We start from the raw sequence: 16,039 nt of genomic DNA, 5'->3' as shown, positions 1-16,039 counted from the left end.
GAATTGAAGGCTGGATATCTGAAGCAGGTTGATTCCACTGGGCCTCTGGAGTTTTGGAGACTTTGCATTAAACCATTTCTAAATCGGAACACAGAGTAGGACTTACTTGTTTTTTCAGAGATGCTGGAGGCCTTGATCAGGACAAAGTTGAAATTCACTCGGATGCCTAAGAACTGCGGGTATGTTAACTAGTCCGGTGGGTCCCACAAACGCTCTGGAGCTCAGGGGGAAAAGTTTACAAAAGTTCCAAACTTCTTTACGGTGTGCAAACAACCATAGAAGTGCACTTCTAAGGCCCCAACGACCTCAAGGGAGGGCACGTAGAGACTCTTGGGGTGTCATGCAGAGAACAACAGCAAAGTCCAGTCCAAGTCCAGTTGCCACTGGTGCAACTGGGCACCTTAGAAAAAAGGCATCTTGCAGCGTTCTGTGCCTCTTTATCCCCACAGGTGGTTAGCTAACTGAGCCTTGGAATCCACTTCTTTGTCCTTGGTTTATGAGGGAGCCGGTCCAGTACTTCAGGGCTCCTCTCAGGTAACAGACAGCAGGTCCAGTACTTCTGAACTTCTGCAGATCAAGGAAGTGTTCTGATATGGTGCTTTTGGGATGCTGTATGTATGCATAGCACCAGCTACAGGGTGAAGGGGTGAATCCTGGGTGCTCCTTAACCAATGGGGTAAACATTTCGGGGGGCAACCCATATCCACTTTTTCAGTAGATCCTGTTTGCCCTACTGTAAACAATTCCACAATGCCACTCACTTTCAAAATTCAAGATGGAGAAACCCATCTCCGCTTGTGTAGAGCTGGTGTGCCTACCAAGAGGTTTGGCCCCTCCTCTGTAGTCACGCAAAGCAAGTTCCGGTGGTAGCTTTCCTCCCACTAGATTTAGTCCCAGCCTGACTATGGGGACATAGATAGGACCTTCCCAGGTGTCACCTAACATTTGCTTGCAACAGGGAAGGCCCCTTTGAAGTTAATGAATTCCTGGGTCCACCCTAACTGGTCATCCTTGAAGTGGGAACAAAACTACTCCCACGCCCACATTGCATCTGCTCTGGGAGCTGTTTTTACAGCTGTTTCACATCTTATTCAGGCCAACTGCAGCAGTGTAGATGTTGGTGAGGTTATGCAAATTAGCCTCCTGCACTTCAAGCAGGGTAAAGGTAACTTTCAAAAAGTTACAATTACAGTATATTTAATACAAATTCAACTTCACCATTAGATTGGATTTATAATAAATATAAAATAAGTCTTTGAATTTAGTCTGTAGGTGGTAGAGTTAAAAATGTATAGATTAAAGCATATAGGCCCAGATTTATCAAGTTTTAGCGTCACCTTTGTGCCATGCAAGGTGACACAGGGCAGCGCAAAACCTAGAAGGAGATTTACCATGCCACACAGAGGCCCCTGTGTGGCCCAGAGGGGCTTGGTAAATCTGGTGTATTGCAAGGCAGCACCAGTCACTACCTTGCATTACACTACACCAGAAAGGCTTTACAGAGGTGGAGCATGGGTGTTCCCACACATCCATCTATAAATTCTGAAGCATTTCCAGATTTAGCAACACTGGTAGACCTGGAAATGTGCCAGAATTGTACACCTTCCTGATAGAGGCACAATGCAGCACACTTAGAAAGAGTAAAATGCCTCTAAGGATTGTTAACGTGCTGGAAGGTGTCCCTTTCTGCACAAAAACATTCCAACCTGCAATACAGGCAACCTTGCAACACGGCACAAGGGCCCCTGAGTTGGCCCTAGGCTCCATTGAGTGTGTCAACGAAATGAGAGGACATAAAGTTGCCATATGATAGACATGTTGCTTTCCTGCCCTTTCCTTTTCATGCAGCGCAGCAAGGTTTCTTGCTGCGTTAGGTGAGAAAATCATACATCTGGGCCATAGTCTATACCTTGACTTTTTGTATGTACCTGCTTTAGCCTCATCAGTGGAAATGTTGCTATTGGCCGCTTCATGGGGGTAACATGCCATTTCTAATACAACACATGTTCCACTATTAAATGTTATGACCCTACCTTGTTGACAGCATACTTAATATTTAAGATCACATTTTCCTACCCATCAAAATGATGAGTTTGGCAGGTCTGTGCAGAATGGTTCAAGCTGCACAGGGTAGTCCTGAAGCCATGTTTCAACAGCCCACTCTGGTGATGGCACAGTCAGTTGCAGTCCATGGGTACATTTTCTATACTTTATACTAATGAATTTTAGGCAAGTTGCAAAAGTCAATTAGGTTTAAGCCCATATCGACATGGTAAAAGGGGAGTACAGGAACTTTACTCATGGTTAGCAGACGTAGATTGCACAGAGGTCTAAAGTCAGCAAAAAGTATGGCCCAAAAGAATAATAAAAATCTGGGGCCAACTGCGCAGAAAGGAGGATTTGCTAAATAAATCTACATCACACAAACAATATTGAACACAAATAGACCTTCAAATAATGATGAACTTTTATAAATTTATGAACTCACTGCCTCTTAAGGTGCACAAGGTCTTAAATTGTACCCCAAAAAAACCTAACTGTCCTTTGTAAAATGTAGTCTTGAACAAGGTACCCAATTGGATAAGGTGCTAAACCAAGAAGAGGATCCTCTTTTCCTACCCTTTCCTGTACCATCGCAGAATGTAAGGAGAGTAATAATCCTGCCCCTTTCTCACTGAGCGAGTCCCCAGTCTTTGTAGAATTGGCAGGCTGAGGTCATCTTCAATTGGGGGAGAAAATCATTGATTATAATCTTCCAGAGGCAATCCTAACACCAACTGTAGCTTACACCAACTGTAAGCTATGTCCTGAGAATTCTGGCACACAGACATACAAGGTTGCCACCCACCACTCTTAAACATGGCTGTCAAGGGGCAACACTGGCCTTACTTAGCTGAGGGATAGAGAGGTCACTGAGAAAAAAAGCTTGAAACTCATGGTCCACAACAAAATGTCCTCCTATGGGTACACTGTGTTCTATAGTGGAGGAATGATGCTGTGAACTTGTATAATCTAAACACACTTGCTCTGTTATAACATGGATTCCCACCTTTAAAAGAAAAATTCCCCATAGAAAATATGTTGATACGGATGTACCATGTTACAACGCATACTATTACAACTACCTACCGTTACAACGCGAACATTACAACGCATACCATTACAACGCATAGCGCTTTGGGGTGCTGGATAGTGGTAAGTATAATTTACTATTCTAACTCCAGTCCCCGTGGACCCTAGGGAAGGTGTTGGATAGTAAATTATACTTATTGGATAGTAAATTATACTTATTATACTTATTCCCTATCCTAGAGCGCCCCCCAGCGCAATGCGTTGTAATGGTATGCGTTGTAAAAGTCGCGTTGTAACAGTAGTGCGTTGTAACAAATGCGTTGTAACAGGTGTATACCGTTGATACTGCTTCATGAACGTGGGATTGCTAGAAGAGTGTCATTACATTGACTATTACAAACAGGACTGGGTATTGTCATTAATGACATTAAAGGAAGTTCTGCTCTGCCCATAATACTACAAAGAACATGTCACAGGAGCTCTGTCCCACAGTGCCACTATGTCAAACGAATACTAGTAATGCACGAGTTAGCCTGAGGGCCTCCACACGAAAACATACATTAAAACTCATCAATTAAATGAATGCATTTATGGTTTCATGAGGAAGGATTGAAGTATCTAAATCAGTGAACAGTGCGGCAAAAGCCATTCATCTTATGGAGCATTTAATACGGGGGCATTTTGTTTCTTAGTACTCATAATTTTGGCAAATAAGGATACTAAAGTACAGGCATGTTAAGCAATTTGCTAAGGATCATAGCATTCAACTGGAGAAGCCAGAAGTAGTATTAAGTTATCCTGAGTCTGAAGTCAGAAAGCTAGCTTCTTCACTGCATCTCTTGGTATAAAAAGAGTCAAACATTTTCAGTTGTATTCAGAGATTTACAGGGACATTTAGACTAAGGGGTCGATTCCGATCTCATAAGGAAAGCATCCCGACTGAATTGAATCCGGAATGCTTTCCTTACGACTCGGAGCACTGGAGTCCGACCAAGCGAGTACGATGCATCCGTATGCTGATGGACTCCATTCGCTCGGACTCCCATTGAACTCTATGGGAGCCTGTATACTAAACGCATACACAGGCTCCCTGAGCAAAAAGGGTTGGGTGGGGAAAAGTTTACACCCCATGGTACCCACCACACTGTGCATGCTTGGATCGGGGGGACCCATGGGTATCCCCGTGACCGATTCGGAGGGCCCCGGGTGATGGGGGCCTGCTATGGGCCCCCGGAGGCTGATTTTGACAGCTGTTTCATCTCGCTGAGACTGTGTCGACACAGCTATCCGAATCGTACATTTTACTCACTCGTTCGGAATCCGGCTCCACTGCGTAGCACGATTCGGCAACGAAATAGTCGTACGTACAGGATCGGGTTCAGAAACGATTTGGTTGATGCATACGTGATCTTCGCATCGTACTTCGTCGTTCAGAACTGTGTACGATTCGGTTGGAAACAAGGGATACGAATCGAATCAGTTCCAGGAAAGCCGAATCCGAATCTGAGGCCTTCCGAATGACATCAGAATCAGGCCCTAAGTCTTAAGTGTAGAATAGGGTGCAAAATGTTATTGTGCCATTTTTTACACTGCCTCACGTTTGAAGCATGTATGACTGAGTACTACCTAATAGCAACTGCTTATGTAAACCATGGTCTGGGGATAATAAAACACGGAAAAGCCATCATAAATCATGATGTTTACATAGAAAAATAGCAGGGTTAACACTTGTTTTCCTAATGCTGCTTATGCCCAGTCTACACATTACGTACATCTTGCATGTTAAACATCAGTAAGTGTGCAAACATTTGTTTACTTTAGTTTAAAACATTATTTCCCATGTCCCACTCTGAAAATTGGGAGTGCAGGTTCCCACACTTTTAGAGGCACTTAAAATTCTATGTTTCATGTGAAACACTCGTTTTAAGGTGTACAGTGCAAATGGTTGTGAATAATCACCAACTTAAGACTGAATGTTGACCACTGGTGAGGATTGAATTGACACACCGATAACTGTGTGTATATGCATCAGAGCGAAATGGTTTAGGAGTGTTTGCCCCATTCTCTGCTTCTCAAGCTGTAAATAATGAATCAATGTGGACTGATCAACTTTTTGAGCCGAGGCCACCATTTCGCAAAGTGACCCCTCATGTCAAATACTGTTGCTACCAGTTGTCCTGGAGGTTTTAATTGCAGCAAGTGCTTATCACTATTATAGAAACTGTTCACTGGTCGAAGCAGTGCTCAGTTTACTCTTGCCATTGAACCAGTCCATGTTTTGCCGCAGCTGCGGCCAGGAGGTGCAGAACAGAGCCGAGCAAAGCAAGGAGCAAGGAGCCGTGCGGGGGTGAGCGGAGCAGAGACAGAGTTGAGCGGGATGTGCCAACCAGCCAACGGGCTTGCACGCCTCATCTGAGGGCCTCTCCCATCGGCCTCTCCCATCGGATGGCCCCGGCCTGCTGTGCACAGTGCCCTGCGGGAGAAACTAAGCGCGAACATGGTTGGAGCCGCGGGGGTGCCCGGAAAGCTGTGCAACACGGCACGCAGGAGCCGCGGGAGGCCGCAGGGAGTGCCATGAAAACTTTCCTGGGAAAACCTGCCCATCGCAGCAGGATCGGCTTGTCTTTTCTTCGCGGCCAGCGGACTAGTGCTGCAGTGCCCCAGCATTTCCAGGTACGTCGCCAAGGAGCCGTTTCTCACACTTCACATGCTGCAGTGAGCTGCAGGACTGCTGCTGTGGCGTGTCTCTGCGTGTGGCCTCTGTTTCGTGGTGTCTGCTGACCCCTGCGGACTCTTGCTGACCCCTGCTGGCCCTTGGGGCTCCTTCCGCCATAAAAGGGGGCCCAGGGTCGTTTTAAGATAAAGAAAGTAGTACAACCAGTACATTCAGCTGGGACTGAGAATGGGGTGGGGGCCAGCTGCAGCCAGCAGTACACCAGCAGTGCATGGTGCACCGTGCATCCCCCTCCTCCCCCCAAAGATTCCACTGGACTGAGCCAGGATTACACTAGGCAGCAGTTTAATAAAGCATATTAATGCCCAGGAAAAACACCTTATTAGATCCCACAGACTTGGAAGCATGAGATCAGGGTGGGTCCGAGGGGTGCTAAAATCTGCTAGAAGAACAGGCAATGTTAGCAGCAACTCAAGTAATACAAACAAGCAGAAAAGGAAGTTGAAATCTCTGGAATGCGCAGAGGGTGAGCTGCAGGTCAAGACCAGACCGGCAATGCAGGTAGAGGGCACCATAACTGAAATAACATCAGACTCAAGGAGGCTTAGCAACTTGACGCCAGAGTCTAAAACACCAAAATACCTCCTTCTTCAGCCTAAAATCGACACCAAATGTTTTTTTTTTAAAATGCAGGTGATACCCTGCTTTCACGCCCCACCGTGCTTGCGAGTCTCCAAATACCACTCCTCCCCTCTTGTCAAGAGGACTGAGACAAGGAGGAAGGGACTGAAGGGCCTACCACCCAAGGAGGAAGGGGGGAAAGCCAAGGGGCGGACAGCCCAACAACATCTTTATATGGCCCAGTACCCGCTGCAAGTTGGAATCTCAAGACCCCGGAGAAAAAGCTTAATGAACTGTACTCAGAGGCGCCTCAAACTTCTCCTCAAGATAGGGGTGTTAAGAATGAGTTCAACAGTGCAAGGGAAGAACTGGCCAGAAATATTGTAGCCTCAGGTAATTGCAACCCTGCATATACCCACAATATCCCTACGGTTATATTGCCCAGGTCCCCCCTACCAATACAAAAATGACAGAGGTAACTGCGTATCACTAGAGCCACTGACCATCTACGAGTTATATAATCCGAGAGCCATCCTCCGGTTGGGAACAAAGCCAACCCTCCAGAGGGAAACCTGGAAAATAATACAGAGGGATCAAAGGCAAAAGGGGGATCAACACCTGAAGACCTAAAGGACAAGCTGGGCTCAGAAAATGAAGTACGTCTTGTCCCTACACAACCCCAATGCAAACCAGCGATGTCTCAACCCTTGCTGCTGGATGAATCAGAAGAGCTAGATCAACACTCATACCTAGATAAGGAGGAGTGGGAAGCACTCGTGGCAGCCTAACGGGGGGACACGCACAGGAGCGAATCAGCAGAAAACCTAAAAACTGATTGATGCGAGGAGACACTGGAGGGGTCGCTTGCGCTGCCCACTTGCACAACCAGTGAAATTAGAGTACATCATCGGAAAATGCAAAAAACAGACAATGGCAGCAAAACCGGCAGTGAGGCTGGCAACTTTAAAGAGGACAGGCAAGGAACTTGCCAAGAGGATGCATGAGCAAGCCTGCTTAAAAATGTGCAGCTCCTGGTAGTGGCCCTGCAATACCAGACAGACAAAATGGACTTCCAAGTATCCCTACTGAACACCCTGGCAGTCTATGTGGTATCAATCAACGGCAAGTTGGGAAATCTGAACACGATGCTGGAAATTACCCAGGACCATACCCTAGCAATCATCGAAGCTGTGGATGCAGCCCAATTGTGGACAAACTGGCAACTCTTCCAGCGATGCTGACGGATTTATGCGCACATGTAAAAAAGGCATCAAATAACGCAAACATACAGCCTTCAAAAGGGCAAACCCTGCTTGGACATGGTGAAGATGTAGTAATTCACCAGCATGGGCCGGTCAACGAGGAGCAAATACCAACTTTATTTAAACAACCAGAACACAATACCAACATTGACAATAGTAAGCAAACAATAGCTTTGTTACCTAGCCACAGTCACACGCCAGGAACAAGCAGAGTCAGCTCTTCAGAGAAATCAGACCGTTGAACATCTTTCCCAGTTTATGGAGAGGCTCAATAATTTCCCCAATCCATAAATCTGGTGACAAGTTAGAACCACAAAATTACCGATTAGTGGCTCGATAACAAAGCAAAATTATTTGCAGGCTTGTTATTGGAGGACCTTCAGGCATGGGTGAAAGAAAAATCCGCAATTGCTCTACAACAGACCGGCTTCATAATATCAGTTGTGACAATAACTAACATATTGACAGGACACTCCATAAACATATGTATGTCTGAAGCTGCCGCCAGATTACATTTATTACATTTCTTCCCTGGCAGAAATTTTGATAACCTCAAGGGTGAAAAATAAGCACGGTGCAAAGTAAACAAATAGTTACGTCTTAACCAGGCAGGTTTCACTGTTTTATAGAGAAGAGAAACCGATCTCATCCATAAATCATCGCACTGAAGGGCCGGCAACGTGAAGTCCCCATCCGCCTCCTCCACCATGTTCCAATACCAGATTGCCACCTCTTTACCCCCTTCTCGTTTTTCTACCAGTTGTTGTTCGAGCTGGCTGTGTTTCCCCAGTTGAGGGCCCCTTCTATTGACTGCTCGAGCCCAACTGTCTAACTGTATATATTTAAACTTTGAAAGGGCTGAGCCCACCTTATCCCTCAACGCCTGCCAGTCTTGTATCCTCCCTTCCACCAGTTGTTCGCCCCATCTAATTATCCCTGCCTCTTTTAACAGGGTTGCCAAACTGTCCTGCATACATGTTGGCAGCCCTGGAGAATCCCACACCGGGGCAAAGTTGGAATAGTAGTGTAACCCGACTTTCTTTTTGATCTGCACACAGTGTCCTGTCATTAAACAGTTCTGGGAAGAAGTAAAGGTCACAATGGATTCGATCTTATGCATATCGCTGAACATAACACTTCCACTAATAATATTCGGACTGGAGGAAAACGTAACCGGGCATGCAAAGAGCCTTCTTCTTTACTCTATTATTTTGGCCAGGCGACAAATATGTAAATTTTGGGTCGAGACCAAAGCCCCATCACACGCAGCCTGGTTAACATCGTTGTATGAAACCTCAAAGACTGACCTGGCCAGATCGTGTAGTAACAGAAACATGTACTTTTGGAATTTGTTAATTAACTGGAGATAGGATTACCAGGGTTTTTTTTTTCCCTGGGTCCCATGATTATGCCAATCAGTCTCCAGAGGCCTTGGGAATTGGTCCCTCCCGAAATGCAAATTCCGGGTCTGTCAGGTGGGAACAACACTGTTGACAGGAGTTTCTCTGTTTTCCACTCTAGAGGCAAGTCTCCCGCCCATTAGTAAATCATGCCTGGAAAAGGTAATGAAGGTGAAAAGATCTCTTAAAGAACCTTAAGGCAGACACGCGTGGTGGTTGGCGCGTCTTTGTGGATGGAGGTTATGGCAAATGAGGACAAAAAAAAATAAATAAATAACTAACATATTAAGCATGGCTATGCTTATGGACAAGGCTGTGGCTACACGGACGTCTCTATACATTTGCTTTATCGACTACAAGGCCGCTTTTGATCATGTTAATCGCATCAGACTTTGGTCCAAATTACATTGTTGGGGGCTTCCTTAGCCCCTACGTAACTTGATCATAAATCTGCATGTGGACACGTGGCTACAGATGAAGCTGAATAATGGAACCTTCCTGTCAAGACACATTCCCATGGTAAAAGACCTGAAACAGGGCTGTGTTTTAGCACCCACCCTTTTCACTCTGTACATAGCCAATTTATTCCCGCTGCTAATCAGCTGCAATTCACAAGCCCCAAAATTAGGAGACCCGGCACTACCCTGTCTCCTTTATGCAGACGACATAGTCCTGATCAGCAAAACAAAAGTAGGGCTACAACATCTCTTAAATACAACGCGGGACTTCTCCCAAGTAAATGATTTATCGATCAACCTGGACATTACAAGAGCAATGATAATCAGGAAAAAAGGCGACAAACTGCAGACTGGTTTTTGGGAGAGACCAGAGTAGAAGACACAACAGAATATAAATATCTTGGCATGAAGCTGGATACTGGCGGTCATTTCTTGGCACAGAAGAGCAGCATAAGGCATAAGGGTTTAATAATAGCAATCTCCCTAAAAACATTAAACTCTAAATTATCTGGCCCATCGATCCTGCCACTCGCTCAGGTGGTTTGTGCAAAGCACTTACCAACAATCACGTAGGATAGCGAAGCACAGTAAGGCAGGGAAGCGAAAACACTCAATGCCACAGTAACAACTGCATACAGGATCATTTATGGGCTGCCGAAATACACTTCACCCGCGCAAATTAGACTTGAGTTTGGCGTCTTGAAACAATCAATTGCCAGACACGGTGCCTTCATCACTGCATGGGATAAAGTGCGAAAAACTCCTCGGGGAAAGCTAAACGAACATCTGTGGAAAGAGCTACAAACGTACGCGACATCATCAGCTGCGAAATATCTTCACAGCAGTCTACACAAATTAGGGCTAAACCAACTTTGGGAAACATCGACAACCACCCTACCCTTTAAAAAGATAGTGTGGAAGACGGTGAAACTACTCTCATGGCTGGAGGACAAGGCTGCACTTTCAAAGAGAGCCCATGGATGGATGACTTTGAACACATACACGAAGCCGGGCGCTGAAGCTTATAACCTGGGATATGACAACAATATAAAAATTGCATTTATGAAAAAAAGATTTGGCCTGCTCCCTTGCGCACAGTATCTTCCACAGTGGCAACGCAATAAAGCAGGCTCTGTGTGCCGATTATGCGGAACCGCTCGGGAAGACCTGCTGCATTTACTATGCTCTTGTAAAGAACTCCTCAAAGATCGAAAGAAATTGTTGTAACAACTGTTTAATCGACGAGGGATTCGAACAAGGTGGCAAGCCCTGTCGGCATGCTTTGCACCTAGCGATCCACAACTGAACTGCAGAGCAGTAAAGTTTTTGAGACAGTATGGAAGCAAAATGCCAGTAATGGAGACATCAAGAACCTAGTCAGAAAAAATATAAGCTAATGTGCAAGGCAGCTCTGAAGACATTTTCAACATATAATTTAAGTAGATAAAACTGACAAGTTACTATGCTGCTATAGTTTGTCAAAACCAGCAGGCTTTCTTTGCATGGTTTGAAGACATAAGCATCATGAAGGAATACGTTTTATGTATGTATATGACAGATTTTTAAGTAAATATATATGTTTGTACTGCAACGGTTTTAATTAACTATGCAAATAAAATGTACTTACTTACTGTTGCTACCAGTGGAGAAACACATTTAAATATTGAACAAGTACATACTATGTGCAAGTAGCTTATGTTAACATACTTAGTGAAATATTTATTTTCACTTGCCATTACATGTTAAAAGGGTGTTACATAATTTACACTTTGCCTGTGACTTTAGTTAGAATTACTATATATAACCATACAGTGTTAATTTCTTGCCCACAGGAAATGCAGTCCTAAGGACCCCCCAATTAAACTTAGTTGTGAAAAAATGCACATTAGCAGGTGCATATGCCAATTGTGCCTATTCTGTGTGTGCTTGACCTCTGTGCCCTGTTTAGGCTAGTACATGTGAGGTCAAGGAGGGGGTGGGGGGACTGCAATTTACACCCTGCTCTTAATAGAAGTTAGTGCTAAGCAGTGTGAACAAGAATTTGCACGCATTTTAGCACTAACTACGGGGTCAAAGAAGCCCACAAGAGTGACAATACTTACTGCTAACAATAGTTTGATTATAATAATTACATTCATATTATGATTAAATCCACTCAATGAGCGGTGCAGTGGAAAATTACCAAGATGAAAACGAGCAAATTAACATTTGAAAAGAATAATTGGGGACATATTAACATTTAAAAACAATTCCAACAACGTTTACAAAATGAAAAGGCAGAGAATAGCCTCCAAATAAGGGGAAACGCTGGCGCGAACTTGCATAAAGTTAGAATGACAACATACGACGGGTGTTTCCATTGGACATCGGACACCTTGGCAACGCTTCGCGTCTCGCGAGAATGTGATACTCACTCTTGCACTGCTCTGGCTATGGAAAGCGCCGTGGATCCAGTTTCATTAACGCTATCTAAGGTCACATTTGGCAGATCGTCGTCATCACTCTCGCTTTTAATTTGCCTGGGAGAGAGTCCCCGGGGGTCAATGTGTGCTGTAAAGACAAAAAAAATGCAGCAGTGATTTAAAAGGGAACACAATATCAGCGTTAATGATGCCACACAGATATGCACGTGCGTAGTTAAAAGGAAATCAACCACATAATGTTGATGGAAAGCTACATCAGAACCATTTTCCTACTTCAGCAGAGACAATGGTTAAAGTAAACACAGATACAATTAATGTTTTCCTATATTTAAAAAAATATACATATTTAATGTTTCTTTTATTTGACACAATGAGAAATGAATTAACCTATCGCTTAATTCTGACATAATCGAGTGTAGAGGTGGGCGAGCAAACAAATGTATAGAGAGAGTCGAGCCAAGAGTCTGTACGAGCAGAGCCCTGAAAATGTGTGTTATGAAAACTACACAAATAAACATCAAGTAAAACTTGATAAAGTCACTTTAAAGTTCAGAAAATGTATTTCTTTAACTTGAAACTTTGACTTCAATAGGGCGAATTATAGCACAGTACGGAAAAGTGCTTATTAAAAATTTTAGTTTTTAAGTACAAGCCGTTAGTGTATTCAGATGTATGTTTTTCTAACCTTACTTACATAAAAAAAATGCATGGATTAATTCACACTGGTGAAACACACCAGAAAACAAGTGAGGCCACTTTTGCTCAGGCCTCCTACCCCTGCTCAATACGCAAACATTAATGGGCCGGCCGAGCCAGAGAAAGGGAGTGACACTTCTGCCCGTTGATAAAAGGGAGGTAATGGACACCCATTTACCTCCAGAAAGGCCACTCAGGCACCCACTGGGCAGCTGGCGGCATCCGAACAACACATACACCGTCCAAATTGCCCCCCCCTAGGCTGCCCAAAGAAGCGCCCTACAGCTGAAACTCGGATACCGTCCCCTCCGCCATTGCCCGAGTGCCCGCCTTACCAATCCGACCCTGTTCAGAGGCAAGATAATTGTTATGTAAACCCTGGTGGCCCAGTTTATTATAGAGCAACATTTTAGTCTTTTAAATCAAGCACAATGGGGTTTTGTACAACTGGTATTCTGAGCTCACATATTTGAAAGTGCTTTCATACACAATAATGAATATAAAAGAGTTTTGGTAAAATACATTTTGTGCCTAGGATCACACAATTAATTTAAGTGCAAAGCAGCGATTTACCTAGGTTTTCTTCACTTTGTACAAATCTGTCAGTAAATGATTCTTTAATTATGTGAAGGTTTTGTGTTTACCTCTTCGTGCATGTTCTGCAGTTTTTAATAGTGGAACGTCGACTCTAAGGCATTCCAGTTGTTTACATGAGCACCAGTTGCATTACACAAGGTCACATGCATTATTTATATGCATGGGGAGACTAAGTGGTTTCCCCAAAATCAAAGAATGTTGAGCTGAAAACAAGGCTTGAACCTGATTCCCCAATTCCAAAGTCTGCAGTTCTGGCCATGATGCCACATCCTCGTTGGAGAGGGGGCGGGGGAGAATTCCAGACAGAAGCCACACGAAAGCTGGCTCGTTATGGGCTTGTGGTTCCAACAGGACCTCGATCAGAGCCAGGCTTCAGGCACTAGCCTGGCTCCAGCTCTCATTGGCACGCCCACATCTAATCGATTATTGTAATGTAAGACCCGTTATCTCTGTTATACTTAAATTCCCTAATTGTATTGTTATTTGCCGTAATTAATAAAGCATGTATACTAAAAACACAGGTCAAGGATGTTTCTAGAGTTTTGACGAGCTGGTTGCTAAATAAATAATCAGAGCTCCTTGCTCAATTTGATGGTCGACCTGATTGAAAGTATATTTGCTCTCTAACTGAAAGTATATTTCCTAATGACATAAAATCACACATCTCACATTTTTATTACTTTTATGTTTTTCCCAGTACTTAAAGACCTCGGGAACAACACACGCTTATTTTATCGATAAATGTTGATGGCACTAGCCATCACATTTACAGACAACTTGCTTGGGCTTAAATTGCACAAGATCTGCAATACCTTTGGTCAGTGAATAAGTATCTAGCTCAGTGCCATCAGGTGGACTTTAATATGTTTATTTACGATCGTTTGTTTCGTTTGTTCTATCATTATGGAATGCTTACATTGTTTTAACACACTCCGAATACTCCACTGGCCTCATATTGCAGGCAATGAGAGATCCCAACTGGTCAATCTCAAGAAACCAGGAATAGGTACAACAAATATTCAAATGATAGTAAGAGATATACACAGTATGTTGGCGATTAGATTCCTTTTAACCAGTGTGAAATATAAAACAATATTGGAGTGCCAGCAACACAAATTTACTTTTTATTATTCAACAATATCTGTATTATCCCAAAGTAAACACAGCTGATAATGTGAAATATAACGCATAGCTAAATTACACTACTATAACGTAAAATTAGTATGGAGAAAATCTGCCTTTAGCGGCAAATTCGGAGGTTGGGTGGGTGGAGGCAGACATTCCAGGAAAGGGATACCTTGGAAATCTTGAACCACCCACAACTTGCAGGTTTGCGTGCATTCACAATACTTTGCAGGGCACATATTGCTGTTCCTTCCTTTTTTCTTGTGATTTTCTAGGAAGTGTAGAGCACACCGTAAACTATCAGTCTAATTTAGTGCAATCATACTTAGGAAAAGGTAATCATGACCCAGCTCTTAGCTTTTGCTGAAAACAATATTCTTTTGGAATTAGACCAGGGTTCAGTACTGAACCGGAAATTACCTCATTCATAGATGACCTCCAAATACTGTTGGACAGTGAAGGTTCAGTAGTAGACAAATTCTTGCACCCTGTTGGTGAGTTTCATATTATTGACCATGACATATTATTACAATGCTTAAAAAAGAAACCATTAAGGAGACTGTGCTTACAGGGATAAAATCCTTCACTTACAATGAATCTCAGCAAATTTAACTGGGCTCTTGCTCTTGGGCATAATCCAATGGGTATACAAACTATGTTCACTGTTTTATACAACCTCTGCAGCTCAAATGTAATGACAATAAACTATGAAACAACAAGTATAATGATATGTGGCAAGAAAAAGAAAAACAAGGTGCCTTGTTTTTAAACAAACATTGTCTGCCTGTCTCAAATAAATACAAATATTTTGGGTGCTGGTTGGACAACAAGAGATGTCACTCAACACATCTTAACTCATTAAAACTAAAATGTTCCTCACTGAAATTTGCCTTTTAAACCATATTGAAAAGTATAAAACATTCAACTCGGGAACCGTTGCTGAAAGTAATCAATGCTAAACTGATCCAAACTCTGGCTTATGGCACAGAAGCTTTCCCAGGCAAGCTTAGCGTTTTTTTTAACAATGCCCAGAGTGTTATCTCCAGGTCACTGTTCAACCTCCTGCTTAAATCCTCACCATCTCATATCAGGATGGAATTTAAGATTAGCGACCATCTTTTCATGCAGAAACATAGTCTTCTGAAATATATGCACTCAGCATGGGTCACCAAAAAGGTACTTTGAAAAATCTCCTTTGGCTAGAAGCTGCACTCACAAGTAGCCTCAGTCCCTGAACGCTTGGTCAAATGCTCTTAAGGGTGCATTGGAGCTCAAAGGAACAGCAATTTATGGAATTTAAATCTGACTCATCAGCAGTTCAAAGCAGCCCTACACAAACAGGTCCATACAGAATCCTTTGCAATTCACTGTCGAACTGTCGAACTTTCGGGAAAAGAAAGCAAGCGGATTTGGTCTTTAAGAGCTAGGCTAACAGAGGGGTTCAAAATACATCACTGAAACATTCTCAGTGTAGTATAAAGTGAAGTTATGCCATACTCATCATTGGCCTTTCTGCCCCCTTGGGTGCACCAACCCAACACCAACACTTGCAGCTTATGCGGCCTGGTCCAGGAATCTTTAGCTCACTTGATCCGTATATGTCCCATCTTATTAGATGAGCATAGAAGACTGCTCCGCCATTTACTAATAAAACAAGGATCATGGTCAATACCAATGGCTGTTACATTTTTCATGAATGAAGCTCATTCTC

General features: G+C 43.4%; 1 protein-coding gene across 2 annotated transcripts in view; it reads right to left on the bottom strand.

Annotated features, from left to right (window-relative positions):
* Positions 1–16,039, bottom strand: part of KLF12 (KLF transcription factor 12) — a 997,335-nt gene that overhangs the window by 276,302 nt on the left and 704,994 nt on the right. For both annotated transcript variants that reach the window (XM_086933410.1, XM_086933411.1), the window contains exon 7: positions 11,902–12,037. In XM_086933410.1, coding sequence (XP_086789536.1) covers positions 11,902–12,037 — 136 coding nt within the window. The remainder of the gene's footprint in view (positions 1–11,901; positions 12,038–16,039) is intronic.

This window comes from Lissotriton vulgaris, chromosome 8 (genome assembly GCF_964263255.1).
Source record: "Lissotriton vulgaris chromosome 8, aLisVul1.2, whole genome shotgun sequence".
Lineage (NCBI taxonomy): Eukaryota > Metazoa > Chordata > Amphibia > Caudata > Salamandridae > Lissotriton > Lissotriton vulgaris.
This window is presented reverse-complemented; position numbering and strand designations above follow the sequence as displayed.